The following is a 17,053-nucleotide window of genomic DNA, read 5'->3' on the forward strand; positions in this document are numbered from 1 at the left end:
TCTCTTCTGATGACACTGATATGAGGGAGTTTCTCTGCCCGAGCCGCCCTGTGAGACTCCAACCTCACAGCCCAGCACGAGTCCCTGGCGGGAAGGGCACAGGGGAGGAAGGGCAGTGCGTGATGGACCCAGTGCCAGCAAATCCCTGTCAAAAGTAGAGTGGGAAAGGAAAGCTGTTTGGTCTCTCCTGCAGCCAGGTGGGCTTTCACTGCCTGTCCCAGCCAAAGAAAATGAGCTTGGGAAGGAAACGTCCCTGACCCTGCTGGGGCCACAACAAGCCCCGTCCTGCTGCGCTGCTCGCAAAACAGCCACAAACCCAGGGGTTTATAAATATCCCTGCTAAACCTGTAGACAGGCTCCCTGCTCTGGTGGGGCTATTCCAGGCCTGACACATGATCCACGGGGGTCATCAAGCACCTGGGAGAATGCCCAGACAGACAAATCCGGCATGCTCCCTTCACCCATGCCCTGGCTGTGCTCCTCGCCATCCTGCCCACCCTCCCTGGCCCAGGGGCTGGGGGCTGCTGGCCACAATGCCCTGCACAGCTGTGGCCACACACAGTGTCAGTGGCCAGCAGGGCCATGCAAACCACGCTGGAATGTGGGTGGGGCAAGAGTGACAGCTCCAACCCCTTTCTCTGCAGTTCCTTGGCAGCATTGGTGAATCTCAGCCACTGGCAGCAACTCGCCAAGAAGCAGCACTTGCAACCAAAGTGCTTCCAGCAAAACCGGTGCTCCTGGGTGGGATATTCTTCTAGGGACAAAAAGAAAAGCTTGGCCAAAATAAAATATAATACTCTGCAATATTTACTACACATGCAGCGGTGCATCAGCAGTGCCAGAATGGCCTCTGGTGGGTGGCCATTACTCAGACAGTGCAGGGAGACCCTGTCCTTTAATAAACCCAGAAAACATGCTGGAAGGACGTGGAGATACTGTGCAGGCCATGATGCTGGGGGGAACCCCCACAGGAACGGAGCATGGCTGTGCTACAGTGAGACATGGACGGGTGCATCAAATGGGCAGCAGAAGGAAACACAACTCACAGCATCACCAGACACTCCTAATTTTTACTTACCACAGCTTGACCTCACATCTCCAGCAATCCCATCAGGGAGCACCACGTGCTCGGGCACAGGAACCCTTCTGCCCATGGCTTAATGCAGCCACTCTGGGGTGGGGTGTGCTAATGCCTTAATCACTCACAGCAGCCTGATGGGAGACAGGCAAGACCAAAACCCAACGAAAACTCCAGCTGAAGATGAAAAGCTGATTTAATCAGAATGAGATAATGCAATTTCCTAGTTGACCAGAACACCAGAGACAGCCAAGTTGAAGCAAGACCTGGCTGAAGCTTGAGTGAAACTAAAGTCGCAGAATATGCAGTTTCACCAGATCCATGATGCTCCGAGAAACTGTGACAAGCTTGTTTGAAAAGTGTGAAAGAGTCTTGGAGATGTCAAAGGATTTCAGCACCTTCTGGAGGCTGCTGGATATTTCATTCGGAAGATGCTAATTTCATTCTTTCTTGTACTACACAGTAGTAAGTTGCTCGTAGCTTGAGCAGGTTCTTAGTGTTTCTCTCTGTCACAGGGCTAGTGACTGTAATTGTGCCCTTCACAGAGACTGTGAAGTTTAAAATAAATACTTCCCCAGTGCTTTGAGAAGCGCGTGCGGAAGAAAAACATAACAATATACTGTGTTTTTTTCCACCTGCTGTGGGTGGAAAGGAGCAAATTTGCCTCCCCTCATTCTGTGACATTCACTCGTCAGGATCACCCAGTAGCTCCAGTCTCTCCTACCTGCCGAGGGCTAATCCAGCCTGCTGAGACTGCGAGGTGGGAAGAGCTAAAAGACATTTACTCATGTCTGTGCTGCTGTACTGCACCACAAGCAGCACCAGCAAAGCAATTTTTACCTCTCTGTTCCCCAAGTTTCCTCTTTAGAAACAAGTGACAGAGGACACTCTCACCCAGCACTCAACTCAACCAGTTATTACTAAAAAAGGAGAGCTGTATTCCATGAAAAGCTGGATGCATGCACCTCACCTGGTGTTCAGATCCTCAGATGGCCAGCAGGACCAGCCAGCAGTGGTGCTCCCAAAACCATCTGTAACAGAAGTTTACAACTTTCCACAGGCTGCTGCTGCCTCAGATTCTTCTTACTCCCTGTTCCAGCTACTCCTTAGTCCCGCTGCTGCTATGGAGAGCTTTGCATTTCTCACTGCTGGAACCACAGCCCATCCAGCCTAGGGCTACAGGTTCTGCAAATAAGGAGAAATAAGGAGACCATCGCCTTTGGTGCCCTTGGGTTGGTACCAAATTTACCTGCAAATCTTCAGCCAGCAGAGGAACATCTTAATCTGAAAACCCAAGAGAAAATATACTCTGTGTCCAAATCAGAAAAAAATAATAATAAAGGGGGGCGGGGGGGGAGAAGGGAAAGGCGTTTCTAAAAGAAAACAAAAAAACTACATTACCCACAATTCACGGACATGTGGGAGGAAATGCTGCTTTTTTTTTTTGCAAAGGAGGTTTAGCCTTCAACAGCTGCAGTTTAAAAGCGAAATACAGGGGGAGGGATGGCACTGGGCGAAGGAGGGCGGACAGGGCGGCGGGGGGCGCGGGGGGGCCCCGGACCCGCAGCCGGTGCCGCTGGGGCCGGCGGAGCCAAGGGGATGCGGCGGACCCTGCCCGGGCAGCCGGGGCGGCATCGTTCGGGCACGCCCGGGGGCACCGAGGGGCTGCGAGCGAGTTCCTGCAAAGTTTGACCCCGTTGCCTCCCTGATGCTGCGGCGGCGAGCGGAGCGGGAGCCCCCCCGCAACCCCCCGCTCCACCGGCGAGGCTGAGACCCGCGGCCGGCGCCGTCCCCGGGTGCGCGAATGTATTGCGGGAGAGGAAGCCTGCGGCAGCCGGGAGGTGGAGGCACCGATCCTGCTCCGCTCACCTCCCCGGGCAGCTAAAAGCAAAAGAGGCGAAGGGGAGAAAAAAAAAAAAAACCAAACCAAAACCAACCAAAACCAAACCACCCAGCGAAAGAGAAGGAGCCTCCCCCCCCCACCCCCCCGCCCCGCGCCGCCGCTCGCCCCCGCAGCGCAGGGAGCCGGGGCTCGGCGGCGCGGCCGGGGCTCGGCGCTGCTCCCCGGGATGCTGTGACGCCCTGCGGGGCCCACGCGTGTGCGGGGCAGCCCCGCCGCCCGCCCATGAGCCCCGCCGGCTGAGCCACCGCCGGCGCGCCCGGGAGCAGCAGCGGGAGGAGGAGGAGGAAGGTCGGACACCCCTGCGGAGAGCCGCTCGCCGAGGAGGAGCAGGAGGAGGAGGAGGAGGAGGAGGAAGGGGAGCGGCGGGGCCGGCGCCCCCCGGGCCGGTGCGTGTCGGGGGATGTCACGGGCGGCGGTTCCGCGGCGCTGAGCGGGCGCGGAGCGGCGCGGCCCCGGCGGGCGCGGGGGAGGCTCCTCGCCGCCTGCCCCGCAGCGCTCCCGGAGCCGCCGGCCCCACCGGCACCGCGCTGCTGCCCTGCCCGCACGGCTATTTCTAAGAGAGAGAGACAGAGAGAAAAAAAAAAAATTAATCCCCAAAGCCCTGACATCGCTGGCGGAGGAGCCTCCAAATTGGGAGATTTGGCGACTTTTTGCGTTTTTCCAGCCGTCGTTTCTTTTCTGTTATTATTGTAATTCTGTGCGAAAGGAAGTTATGAACAACTGCAAGTCAGGAAGTGGAAATCCACACCGGTTGTGACAAGCTGGGGCTAAAAACTATTTCATTATTTATATAGATGTGTCTATCAACATTCTGCTTTTCATCCAAAGAATAAAGGGAAATACCGGCTAGTCCTATGTTTGACGGTGAATGACAGACCGCATCTGAGGAAAGGAAGGACTAAATATATCAGCTAAGAACACCACCGTTATTTATTGAACTCAAGAGACTTTTTTTAACCCAAAGACTGAGCAAGAGAATTAATGGGTCATTAAAAGGGGAAAAAAAATTTTAAAGGCCCTTTTGCTTCTGAAGCGCAGCTAACCTCAAAAATAGGAGTAGTACTGGTAAGACAGATACTCAAATTAAGGCTTTACATGATGAATTTTCTATCCTATGGATATCAGTTTTGAGACTACAAACCCAGAAGATCTGTAATTGATCTAGCACCAGATAATTTCAATGCCTAATATTCCCAAGGATTGCTGGAGTACCCTAGGAGCCGCGTCGGACTGTACTCGGGGTATGCCATGGGCTGTATTCAGAGTATTAGCTGCAAATCCAAAGTTTTCCGGGAAAGTATTTCAGTGATTGAAGTCAAAGCCTCCATCGATCCCATTCCCACCAGCATTGACGAGTCCTCCAGCGTGGTCCTGCGCTACCGGACCCCTCACTTCCGAGCCTCAGCGCAAGTGTTGGTGCCCCCTCTTCCCAAGAAGGAGACCTGGATTGTGGGCTGGATCCAGGCTTGCAGCCACATGGAATTTTACAATCACTACGGAGAACAGGGGATGTAAGTATTTCCAAGAGCACGTGCGGGTGCGTTTGCCTAGCGGGAAGGAAGAGCGGGAGGGCCATGGCCTGGCTGGGGAATAGTGGATTAAACCCAAAAATTATAATCCAGATTTTAAAAACCAGCTCCTCTGAAATTTAACAGGACTTTCTTGTATGTTTAAAGTACAGGAGAGCTTGTCCCTGCCCTATTAAAGGAGTGGGTGTTCTTCTCTTCGAATGGGAATGTGCCTGCCCAAGCCCCAATCAAACCCTACTTATTCTGGTAGGAACCCAAAAGCAACACTATTTCACAACAGCTTTTGGGCAGCAGTGGAGATCCTGAAACCCCAGGGCAGCCCTACCACGGCAGGCACTCCTGTTTTGATACGTGTTTGACACGAGTGGTTCTCCTGACCACCAGCTCCTATCACCTGCATCCCTCCCCATCCCAACACTGCGCATTGAGAAGCCCCAGGGAAAGCCGAGGGCTGACACTTGTGGCACAGAGCCGTCCCTGGCGTGCTGTGCTGCTGCTGCTGCTGCAGAGAGCTGTGGCTGGGAGCTCAGTAGCCCACCACCTTTGGGAGCACATTTAACGTCACAGGAGGAATCCTGCTTGCTTTGCCCACGGTAGCAGGCAGCCCACGGGGAAAGCACAGGATGCATTTAACCCATTGATAATTAAAACCCTCTGCATCACCTTGGAGCAGGGTGAAAATTTCACGTTACCCTCCTTATGGGTAATGTGCAAATGGGAATGTATAGGTGTATATGTGAGGTAGGGGTAATATAGGGGCTGTTTGCACACCAAAAAAATCCCCGTGTTACTGGTCAGACAGTCATAGTGAGACAGGAATGAGTCAAATTAGAGTCACCTCCCTGCTGAGAAAAGTCGTCTCTCCCCGGTCCCCCACCAGCTTGTTCTCCAAACATTGTTGCAGGCTTTGGCCCGCAATTAAGTCAGCCCCAGCACCTGATCCCTAAATGCCCGCACAGAGAGCAGCAATTCTGCAACTCACGGTGCTGGGCAGCACGAGGTGCAGCCTCCTGGTGCAGCAGAAATCTGTCCGTCCAGGCACGGGGACAGAACCCGAGCGCAGAGCGCGGCGCTGGCAGATGGGTCAGTGGCTGCGGGCGCTGATGCTGCCCGGCCTCTGGGGGAAAGGGAGGGAGGACGGGGAGGTCAGGTCCGAGCAACCCGCCCGCCTGCTCATCCCGAGTGCCCTGAGTCAGGGGGATGCCGGCTCAGCCCCTGCAGGGTCAGTCCGGGTGGCTTAAACATCACCGAATGAGGAGGGCTGAGGGAGGAGGGGAGCACGGAGGGCTGCAGAGCAGGGCAATCTCGGACTTAACGCAGCGCCTTCCTGATGGCCTGAACATCTGCACGCACACCCCGGCCCTCCTTCCCTCCCTGCTGCCTGTAAGCCCCGCCGAGGACACGGGTTCAGCATCTCAGCATCACGCGAATCAGGCGCCGTAAGATGTGGACCAGAGGGAAGGGCACGCCGAGGAGCAGCCGGAGGCGACAGGCTGCCCCCCTTCTGTCCCCACGTCCCCTCTCAGCTCAAGCAGAAAGTGCCTGGAGAAGCGAACTGGCACCTGGCAAACACCAGCAGTGCAGACCGGCTTATCTTGATTTTAAAAGTACTTACAGCAGGCCCGAAATCTGTAGGCTTTTTGGCTCCAACACCATCTTTAGCAAGGACAATTTGTTGCTCAGATGTTCCCAATTCCAGGCCTTTGGGATTTGCATGTGTAATTCTCAGGCTCATTTAGAAATCCTGTCTTTACTGACCAGCTGCAAAGGAAAACAGAGAAGTCCACTGTATATAAATACAGCTCAGATGCACCAAAATAAAAAAGATTGGGCAGTGATGTGCCAGTGCTGCTGTGGGCTGCAAACCTCAGCCTGGCCTTTTATTTCCCTGCACCTGAGTTTCTCTGTGTTTAAAATGAGGCTTTGGTACGGTCTGCCCTTGCTGGAATGCTTTGGGACAAAAAATAAAAGGGAGTATCTACCAGCTAAGTGCTGTAAACAGGTAGAATTAAAAACTGCAGCTATGTAGGAGAGGTATTAGCCAGAAAATCATGGAAACAAAGATTTTTCCCTAGGAGGTTCCTTGACATTTAACTGATACTAAAAAAGTTACCCGAACATAAGCAGGAATTGGTCTGCTCCTCCACTCTCCTTCTATAGACCCGTTGCCATCTGAAAGCTATAAATAAAGGCATTTGGGAGGAAAGGCCTCTTCCAATGCCATCAGAACATGCTCTTGGAAGACCTTTATAGAGAGAGAGAGACAGGACACAAACCTATGGGAAAGGATGGGCCAAGCCTTTAGCTGGTGTAACCTGATGTAATCCCACTGACCTCCACAGAGCTGCATCGATTTATGCCAACAGAGTATTTGTCCCAACTTTCCATGATGGAGAGAGGCTACTGCCACATGCATATTTTTAATCACTGTCGTGGCAGGCAAAGAGAAAACTCCAAATAATCAAAAATCAATTGGTCAAACAGAGCACCAATACTTACAGCAGGCTTTGGATTAATTTTTCACTTCTCTGCTGGGAAGTTGGTAGCTGTGCATAAGCTGGCCATTATATTGAGGATGGAAACAGCTGAGAAATACTGGAGCAGATGGAGCTGTGCATAATGCTGGTATAGGGATGGGAGCTACAGAGGGGATAATTTAGACACATGCGTTTAAAGTGGCACTGACAATTTTGGGGCTAAATGCAGCGTTTTTAGATGTAAAGGAAAAGAATTAAATCTCAGATAACACATAAATGCTGGCATTGTTTTACTGAGTGTGACTCAGTAGATGCTGCTGGGTACATGAAAACCACCAGCATGAGGATGTAGATGTGCTCTCTCACCCTGCTCTATGCAGAACTGAGGCGAACTCCTGTTCACCCCTTGACTGCTGTTGCTGCTCCCCCCATGCAGGGTTTTACCTTGATCCTTAGGGAAGGTGCTGCTGTGCAGAGGGAAGGCATCAGGATCAGGCCAGAGCTCTGACCTGCAGCTCTGACCAGGTCCCTACTGGCATCTCCTGGGGTGGGTGCTGGTTTCTGCACCTGGTGGGACCTGTGGCAGGGGCTGGGCCACGCTGGAATGGCATTATCAGCCCTGTTTCTCCATCTCCATGGAGATGTGCAAGAAGCGGTGCAGATGGGAGATATGCAAAAGAGAGAGAGAAATAAATTGGAGTTGGAATAATACGATCAGCCAAGAATCTGGAGAAGTTTCAGGGGGGATGTTTCTCCCCTGGAGGACCGGATGGGGCACTTGCATCATTACATCATCACTTTGCCTTACCGGGCTTCTCTCTGGTGAGATTAAATCTTCCCTGCCCTGCAGCAGGGACACAATGAACTGGAGAAATCAACTTGTCAAGAGAATAAAGCCCCAGTCCTCGGGAGGGAGGACACAGTCAAATTTCAGCAAAGGGAAAAAAGGGTATTCTTTCCATGGGAAGTGAAGGGAGGTCAGTTCACTGTGGGAATTCACCCCTCCAGGGGTTTAGAGGAAAAGGCTTTGCTGCCCTTGCGTGGCCCGACTCTCACCTGTGCTGTGAGCACCCACCTTAGCTTAAATAGCTTGTCCAGTCAGACTTGAGTCTTCTCAGTCTGCTCAGCTAAACCAGCAGAAACTGATCCTTTTTTCCTAATGCCAGTTTTCTGCTAGTTTTACTCCCTGAACCAGCCATGCATCAAACATCGCTGCCAATTCAAGACACGAGGCAGGAACATGCAGCTGGAGGGTGGGGGGAAGAGGGACCACAGCAACACAGCTTTGTCAGCCAGGGGAACAACATCTGAAATTTCCTTCCTGTTCTTCACTCTGACTCTGCCTTGACTTGCCTGACGTGCTGCAGTAGCTGAGAGAGGCACTGTAAAGCACAATTTAAAATTAAGCACCTCTGGCTGTCAGGTTTTCTTTCATTTATGAGTCCCCAGCGCAGGCCAGCGGTGGAGGGAGGCAGGTGGGAGCAGGGATGTGAAATACCTGAGACAGCGTTTCACTGCACCCACACGTGGCCCTGGTACCTGCAGGAGCAGGGGCTGCATCCCAGCGGGGCTGCTCTTGTTTGAGGAGCTGCTGGAAAGTACCGGAGAGCACAAGGTTATGCAAGTCCATCTGGCCTGTGACTAGTTAGGAGCTGGCTTTAAGGAACTGGAGCTGAGGATGCAATAGTGCCTGTCTGAAAAGGTTAACTGGATGTATCCACACTGCTGGATGCTCAGGGCTGGAGGCTGCTGTGCTGGGTTTGCTGTCACTGCCCAGGCCACTGCAGTGATTGCCCTGGTGGGTGCTGTGAGACAGATATCTGGGGGCTTGAGATGAGCTGGGGGCTTCATTCTGTGTGACAGAATAGGAAGAAAAGTGTCTGAAAGAGGACTAGGAGGCTTAAACCTACAGAAAGCTGCTTGGCTGTCAGCAGCAGGGCTCCGGTTCTGACACAAGAAATAGCTCAAAGTTCCTTCTGGTAGCAAGAAGACATTTGTTAAGAGAGGATTCTTGGCAGCTCTAGTCACTGATGATGCCCAAACTGACTCTGAAGGTTTCAGAAAAGGTTTAAAGCTTTTTTCAGAAACTAGCTTGTCAGTACTACAAGCCAGAATCTACTGATTTTGGAGCTGATCAGCTATAGTGAACCCATGAAACCAGATAGCTTGGTTTCTTTTCATTCCTCTTCCCTGCTATTGTCAGCAAAGTGTTTACTGGGCACTTTCTGGTCTCTCCTTGGCTCGACACTACCAAAGAAAGATGCTGATGCAGCCAAAGATCATTCCACAGCATTCTTTCCAAAATCATCCAGTTGTTGGCATATTATTTAACATGGACACGCTCTGCAAGCAAAGGCTGCCAAGCCTGGCTGGCACACAGGCTCTGCTGTAGCACCAGGCGAGGGGCAACCACCACCAGCAGCAACCACCGTGCAGCCTCTGCTCTGCTCCAGTCATGGGACCATCACGAGGCCTCATTTTTCTCCCCATTCCAAGCTGTGCAGATAAAGCGTGATGGCTTTGAAACCCTGGGGTTAACCACACACCAGAATTAGGCACAGTGTGCTCTGTGAAGAAACACAGTTTCTCCTTCCCCATTCCTGCCCCCGCCTTTCCTTAAGCTGGGTGCCCACCTGGGCCACCCCAGCCAAGCCCTGCCACGCTGCTCACTTGGCTTTGTGCTGGGGTTCTGCAGGCTCTGCCTCCAGCATCCTGCCCAGGCCCTGACACAGCTCCACCTTTTTACTCTTGTGTAAACGCCAGGCAAATCCTAAGAAGGTCCTGCAATTCTGTACTGGGAATGAAGATGGGGAGAAGCAGATATTAGTGGACCAGCATTTTCTGAGCATCCTCTACCTGATTTTCCCACCGTTCACTCACCAACCTCTGACCCAAGTAGGCTGGAGCAGCCCAGGAGGGTTATCAGCCTCTTGTAGCATCTCAGGTCCTGGTTTGGCACCTCTGTACCTGCAGACATGCTGTGGTTGCACCTTAGCACTGTGCCTGTCACAGAGTCAACCTCCAGGACACTGTCACATCTCATCCCTGGGTGACAGCCAAGCTCAGTACCAGCCACTGTCTGAATGGAAAGTAATCCTAAACCAGCTGCTGAAAGGGAGAGAAAGAGCCCCTAGATGGGGTTTCGGAGCCGGGCTGTGCAGTGGGGAGGAGGTGGGGGCAGAGCACGACCTCCACTCATCTGCCTGCGAGGGCTGGGTCATAGAGCGTCCCCAGAGCCTTCCCCTGCTCAGCCCTGCCTGCAGAGCGTGGGGGTGGTGAGCCAGGACGACTCTGCTTTGGAGAGCAGAGCATATCAACATCTCTGCAGTGGACAGGGGTCCTGGCAGGACTGCTCAGGGATCTCCTTTTGGCTGCCTTCACTAAAAATTTTCTTCCAGGGAAAGGACTCCCTCTGCCTGCTGGCGATGGGCTCTGGAGGAGAGGATTGCTGCAGCTGCGGTGCTGTAGCTGACAGCAGCCTGTAAATCTGTGCAGGGAGATGTTGTGCTTGCATAACCCCTGGTCCTGCGGCTCAGAGCAGCCCTGCAACCCCCAGTCCTCCTGCTCGGAGCGTCCCCTGGCCCTGCTGCTCGGAGCATCCCTGCATCCCCCGGAGTACCCCACATCCTGCCTCGCACTTCCATCTCCCGGGTTCCTGCCAGGCATCCGCCTGCGTGGCACAGGGGAGGTGTTTGCTAGGACCCCCCGCTCGCATGGAAAAAAGATAAATGAGATCTTTAAATCCCCCACGGTATCCTCTAGCCAGAGCCAGACACAGCTCACTGCTGAACGATCCAGCAGCTGCAAACATGGAGGCAATTCACGGTCATTAACTAATTAACAATCAGAACAGCCTTGTGAGACGGTCACATCAGCCCTGCCCAGAGCAGCTCATCCCAAAGCTGTGCAAGAGCCGGCCAGGCTGACACGTACCCCCACCCACAGCCCCCACTGCAACCAAAGGGCTATTTTAAGCTGCAGCACCAGACTTATGAAAGGCTTGGACAGTCACCCTGACCCTGACGAGCCTCAGCGTGTCCCCTCTGTCTCTTCCCGGGATAAATCATGTCCCAGCCCGCAGCAGGGAGCCGCAGGACTTGGGGGGCTGGAGCACAGCCCAGAGTCCCAGCCCCAGAGCAGGGTCAGGTGCAAACACCACTTCTGCAGCCACCCAGCCCCTTCTGCCACCTCGGTGGCTGGGACACCACCCCTGGGTGTTGGGGAGGGCTCATTTGTGAGAAAGAGGGAGAAAGTACCTTAGAACCACCTCTGCCAGCCTGTTTTTGAAAAGAGTGTCCTTAAAACACCTGGTGTGCACTGAGCATGTGATCTGCGGTCGTGCTGTCTTAGTGCAAATGTCTAACCCTTCTTCTGAGACATTTACAGCAGTTTGCACTTCTATTGGCAAATCTAATCTTAAAATTCAAATTGGAAGTTAATAAAAAACCCCACTCCAATTTGTGCATCAGCAGTTCAAGGTGACAGGGGACCATTTTCACTGACTTTCTTGTTAGAAAGACTGACCTTTCTGTTCCTCTCACGGATGACCAGCACAGGCAGTTTTACAAGCTGCTCGACCTCGGGGTCTCTGATTACTGTAACACCATCCCCAGTCGGGAGCCTGGTGTGCAGCCCTTGAGCTGGGTCCTTCCAAGGGCTGGAGAAGGATGGGTTACACTTCCAGCGCCAGGCAGACAGCAGGGAGGGACAGTGGCTCATCCAGAATGAAATTTAGGGGAGGAACAAATCAAGAGCAGCCCTGCTGAGAAGGATGGTTTTAATGGCAGGGATGAGCACCTGCAGCAGGATGGCACGAAGGGCACAGATTCCAGTAAAAGCTAAAAAGGGAATGCATCCACAACTTCTTCCTAAAGTCCAGCATGCTTCTAAAGTAATTAATTAATGCACTATCCCTAATTTGTTGTTGATTACGGCAGGTCGAGTTGGGAGCTTCCCGATCTACTGGACGGTAAAATCCAGGCCATCAGTGACTCAGACGGGGTGAACTATCCCTGGTACGGAAACACGACAGAAACCTGCACCATCGTGGGTCCCACCAAGAAGGAGTCCAAGTTCAACATCAGCATGAACGACAACTTCTACCCGAGCGTGACGTGGGCCGTGCCCGTCAGCGAGAGCAACGTGGCCAAGCTCACGAGCATCCACCGGGATCAAAGCTTCACCACCTGGCTGGTGGCGACCAACACGGCCACCAACGAGATGGTGACCCTGCAGACTATCAAATGGCGCATGAGGCTGGGCATCGAGGTCAACCCCAGCAGGCCCCTGGGGCAGCGTGCCAAGCTGCAGGAGCCCTCTGCCCAAGAGCAGCCCCAGGTCCTTAGCAAGAATGAGCCAATACCACCCAGTGCCCTTGTCAAACCCAATGCCAATGATGCTCAGGTACTCATGTGGAGGCCAAAGGACGGACCACCACTCGTGGTGATACCTCCCAAACATCGGTAATACACACCTGGCGTCCCCGGCACCAAAAAAGGGAGAACACAAAAACCTGAAGCAAAACAATCACTTAGGTATTAGGATACACATGTATAATCTGAGCAAAATCAAAATGCACTTTTTATTCATTCAACAAATGCAACCATTCTACCTTCTCCCATTGGGACGGATTTCACTGTGCTAAAGCTAAAGAGGAGACCTTTGGACTGGGTCTGTCTCATCACTGGATTTCTAAGGGAAGAAACTAACACTGATGTCTACCCTATAGCTTTTTTTTTTTCCTTCCCTACTTTAGTTCCTGTTTGAATTTCAGTCTCATTAGCTTGTCCAGACTGCCCAGAACAATAAGAACATTTTATTTGGGATTTTAAGAAATTATTTTTTTTTCTTTTCGGTTGAGAACGAAACAAGTTCCTGGAGCAAAAAGTTGACTATTTAAGATAAGGGATTTTTTTTTTTTTTTTTAAAGCAGTAAGGTTCTGAGTTGCAAATCCAAGTCATGCGGCCTTATGTAGACTTTGCTTTGCATTGCCAAACTTTTGCCTTAAAGCTATGTTTGAAAAAAAAAAAACAGAAAACAAACAACAAAAACACCACCAGGCAGAATGTCCTTTCTACAGAATTTTGGAGAGAAAATTTTGAAGCCAGGAATAGATTGTCAGTGTGGCACGGGCTGATGGATGAAAAGGGCATGAAATTGGAAGAAGCGAGATACGAGATAAAAAGAAAACCTCCCTGGTTTTAAAACCTGAAACAAGGAAGCACGGTAATAATCTCAGTTTCAAAGCAATGCAAATAACAAACCTGCTGTCAGCTGGCTCTGGAATGGGAGCTACCAGGCCATCTCCCTACTTTGCAGGAGGGGTAGGAAGCAGCTCACGCTGCTCACCCGTGGTGATCTCAGCCTCCCGTTAACATTTCAATATGGGATAACCTCACAGCTGGAATTGTGGCCCTGGGAGTCAGTATCAGTCAAGGGGTGGATGTCCCACTGTGTTTGTCTTCAGGACACACAGATGTTTGCCCAACTAGCCCATAGTCTCACTTTCTCATGGATAAGCTTGTGCACTGGCTGTTGTTGGGTGAAGCTCTGTCGCCCCGTTTTCCCATGAAATTCCAATGACGGTGCTGTACAAAGAGCAGGATATAAAAAGCATCCTTCTGAAGTCATTGGAGACTCATGGGTGTCAGCAAGGGCAGATCTTATCTACCAAGCCTACCCAGCAATATCCATGATTCAGGAACAGCCACATCTGAAAACTAAAGGCACCCATTCCCAGCAAACACAGCAGAGACAGCTGTGGAAAACTCTTCCTCCTGTGATAACAAACCACACTGGGGTTAGATAATTTTCTTCCCAGTGACCTCCCGACCTACCTGACTGTCAGGAATGGGGTACAGACAGGACCATGACACCATCCCTGTCTGGTCATGGCACAAACATCCACTGTAGCAAAGGGTGATGCACGAGAAGGTGCAGGCAGGGCAAGACCTGAGCCTTGGGTGTGGATCCTCAGTGAGGAAGGAGCATTTGGAGGAGGAGGTGGAACCTGTAGGGTTCAATAAGGACCAGATGGCTTCTGAGATAACCAGATGCACTTCTGCAGAGGAGGGTGGCACGGAGGAGCTGTTTGAATGGGAGGGACGTGGTTTGCAGGCAGAGGAAGTTCTGTGGTAAAGGTGGCATCTGGAAGCTGGGGCACAGGATGGGGAGCGGAGGATCTGCCCTGCTCCAGCACATGGCCCGAGGCAGACCACTTCCCTCTGCAGCTCCTTCCCCTAGAAAACATTTCTTCCTCGTATTAACAACTTGCCTCAAGAGCTGAGACTGAGGAGAGCTCCGTGTGCCAGGTACAAGCCTGGCCCTGCTGAGCTGGTCTGAACAGGTCTCGCAACCCCACACGCGCTGCTCAAAAGGCTCTCCCCTCGGAGAGGCACCAATTAGCTGCTATTCCCACCTTTATCTTCCACACAGGACGTTACCAGCAAGAAATTCTCCTTCCTCACTTCTCCACAGCCACACCACCAACTTTGGCAGCAGGTTCAACGTCACCCCCTGCCCAGGGAACACACACCCAGATGTGTCCCCCACCAAGACAGCCTCCAACCAGCAAACAAGGATCTTGGGGCCCTGCAGCCATCCCCTCATCTCCAGGGGAGCCCACCCTCCTCCATCCACTGGCTTTCAGAGATGTTCAGCCACGGAGCTGCTCCCTTCCACAGTCAGATCTCCGAGGTGGGAAGTCCAGCATTACAAGCAGCTTGCAAATGACTGGACTGGATCAAACCCAAATCCATGAGCCAAAGGGTGCCTAGATCTAGGCTTTGGGACTATACAGGATGAAGCTAGAGAGACTTGGACTTGCACAGTCACTCTCTGTATTAAACTCCGTTTTCTTACCTGGATTCAGATCCAACTACATCTCTACTGGCACAGCCCTTTGGGACTTGTCTGTATTTTCTCCGAGGCAATACATGCAGAAGAGGACAAACTGTGAGCTGTGGGTGAATAGCTGATCACACTCACATGCATCTCAGCTGCCACTGAGGTGCTCTCCTGGGCAGTCCTGTGGGTGGGAGCAGAAGGGGGATTTGTGTTTGGTATTCACTTTGTCTCCAGGTGCTGAGTACTTACAGTTCTCACTGATGTCAGCTTGGTCAAAGGAATCGGGCCCAGTTGTCTTAATTAGCTGCACGAAGGAATTCCAAGGAAAGATTTCTTCTCAGTCACCAAAAACCACATTCAGGGAACACCTCTGTCCTTTTCCACTTAGCTTTGTGTTGGACTTTAGTCTCCCAGTGCATTAAGTAAATCTGGTTCCTCCTATTCCCTCTACCTGGTGGACTGGATGCATCCATGCAATTTGGTAGTAACCTCTTGGCTAATTTGTCCTGTTGCACTGAACGGACCCAGCTAAGCAGTAAATACAAAATTCAAATTTCACGTTGGGGTTGGCTTTGCATGGACTCCTCCCTTCCCAAAGAATGCCTTTATCCCGTGCCTAGGTCAAAACGTGCCCCTCCACCTCCATTTGCATCACCAGACATGGCACAGAAAGTGATGCTGCCTCTTGAGATTTCATGCGTTGTGATTCAAAGTGATGTTTTCCCAATGCTGCTTCGTTACAGAACTGATTGGGACAGATTGTCTATAAAAGGAAGGATGGCTGGAAGTAACAGGGCTCTAGACACCACTGTTGCTCCAGCTGGTTAATGGCTGTGTGGTTAGAACAGGGATTGGCAGGGTCCCAGTGGGGACTTAAATATCTGGGGACCTGGGGCATCCTGCACTGAGCAAGGTGGTAAATGAGCAGAGGTAAATCAAGCTCCTTCTCTGGCAGCTTTTTGCAGAACAAGGAATACACAAAGGATACGCTGGGAAGGTGATGAGGCACCAACATGGGATACGGGTGTGTCTCTGCCTCACCCCTCCCATCAACGATTGGAGCTCTTTACAGCCCCAAATCCCCACAGGAGCTGAGTGTGCAGCCTGACCATCCCTGTCAAAGCCCTGTCGTGGTGCAGGGTGGGAAGCAGGAGGGCTGAGACCCTCCCCTGCACCCACTCCCCAGCCAGGGACAGGCAGGGGCTGCCGAGCCTGGCCAAGGTGCCGAGCAGCATCACAGACCTTGTGGTTCTCCTTTCCTACCCTAGACACCGAGATGAGCGTGGGAAGAGAGGGGCAGCCCCTCGGAGAGTCAGTCAAGACCCTCAGCAGCCTTGGGGAGGGATAGAGACCTGTAGAGCCGGCGTGACAGAGAGCAAGGCTGGGCCCAGCAGTGGGGGGAAGGCGAGGGCTGCCCAAGCCCCGGCACCGCCGTCCCTCCTGCCCTGGCTCCTGGCGCAGCAATAAGAATCGTCCTTGGTCTTGCAGAGATACTGTGAAAACAAAACCAAGATGTACCGAGTCTGGACACTTAACAGAGATGTAAAAAAAAAAAACAAACCCCAAAACCCTGCTTTTATAACAGACGGAGAAATAAAGTGAAATTTTCAAACGCGTCTGCCTGGAGTCGTTTCGGCGGTGGCTGTTTTTAAACAAATGGCTCTGTGCTCGCGTTTCAAGGCAGCGATAAACACCCTGTTTACCAGGAGTGCCTTCTCTCTCCATATCAACTCTTAGGCCACAGCAGACAAAGCTTTCTGGTGAAAAACACCGACATCCTGCATTTTTCATTACCAGGCTGCTGCACATCTTGGGGCAGCCGGAGCTGGGCTGGTTGGTGCAGGCAGTGGCTGAACTTCTGCACAGTTCAGTTTCCTGACCCTGTTTGCTTATTTAGCAAAAGCCAGGTCAGATGTTCACTGTAAATACCACATCTGGAGAGAGCACAGCCCTGGGCAAAGGAGAGAGTAAAAGCTGCTGCAGCCCACGATTGGTTTTCAAAGACCACCTGTATTCATTCCATTATTCATTGCTTCCCTCAAAATTATCACGTTTAGCTTTTCTTTGCTTTCCAGCAAAGGAAACTGCTGCCATGAATTCTGGAGAGCAGGGGTTGCCTGGTCAAGCAGCCAGCACAGCTCCACTGCTGATCCCTTAAATCCACCCTGGCACCTTCCAGCTCTGTCCTCCAGCCCCTCCTACCACAGCCCGATCCCACTG

General features: G+C 52.2%; 2 protein-coding genes across 2 annotated transcripts; one reads left to right on the forward strand and one right to left on the reverse strand.

Annotated features, from left to right (window-relative positions):
• Positions 1–860: 860 nt before the first annotated feature.
• LOC135425135 (collagen alpha-1(I) chain-like) lies at positions 861–4,231 on the reverse strand. Its single transcript, XM_064677096.1, has 4 exons — positions 4,194–4,231; positions 4,025–4,043; positions 2,480–3,659; positions 861–2,362 (listed from the first exon to the last, which is right to left on the reverse strand). The coding sequence occupies exons 1-3, from the start codon at positions 4,229–4,231 to the stop codon at positions 2,487–2,489; spliced, it is 1,230 nt and encodes a 409-aa protein (XP_064533166.1). The 3' UTR covers positions 861–2,362; positions 2,480–2,486.
• FAM78A (family with sequence similarity 78 member A) lies at positions 3,644–16,446 on the forward strand. The gene is made up of 2 exons (XM_064676870.1): positions 3,644–4,492; positions 11,925–16,446. The coding sequence occupies exons 1-2, from the start codon at positions 4,230–4,232 to the stop codon at positions 12,451–12,453; spliced, it is 792 nt and encodes a 263-aa protein (XP_064532940.1). The 5' UTR covers positions 3,644–4,229; the 3' UTR covers positions 12,454–16,446.
• Positions 16,447–17,053: the final 607 nt, after the last annotated feature.

This window comes from Pseudopipra pipra, chromosome 20, assembly GCF_036250125.1.
Source record: "Pseudopipra pipra isolate bDixPip1 chromosome 20, bDixPip1.hap1, whole genome shotgun sequence".
In the NCBI taxonomy this organism is placed as follows: Eukaryota; Metazoa; Chordata; class Aves; order Passeriformes; family Pipridae; genus Pseudopipra; species Pseudopipra pipra.

Excerpts from the sequence above, each read along its gene's own strand:
- FAM78A (XM_064676870.1), top strand. The coding sequence starts at position 4,230 with ATGGGCTGTATTCAGAGTATTAGCTGCAAATCCAAAGTTTTCCGGGAA. Across the intron at positions 4,493-11,924 it reads CACTACGGAGAACAGGGGAT|GTCGAGTTGGGAGCTTCCCG; the intron begins GTAAGTATTTCC and ends TGATTACGGCAG.
- LOC135425135 (XM_064677096.1), bottom strand. The coding sequence starts at position 4,231 with ATGGCATACCCCGAGTACAGTCCGACGCGGCTCCTAGG.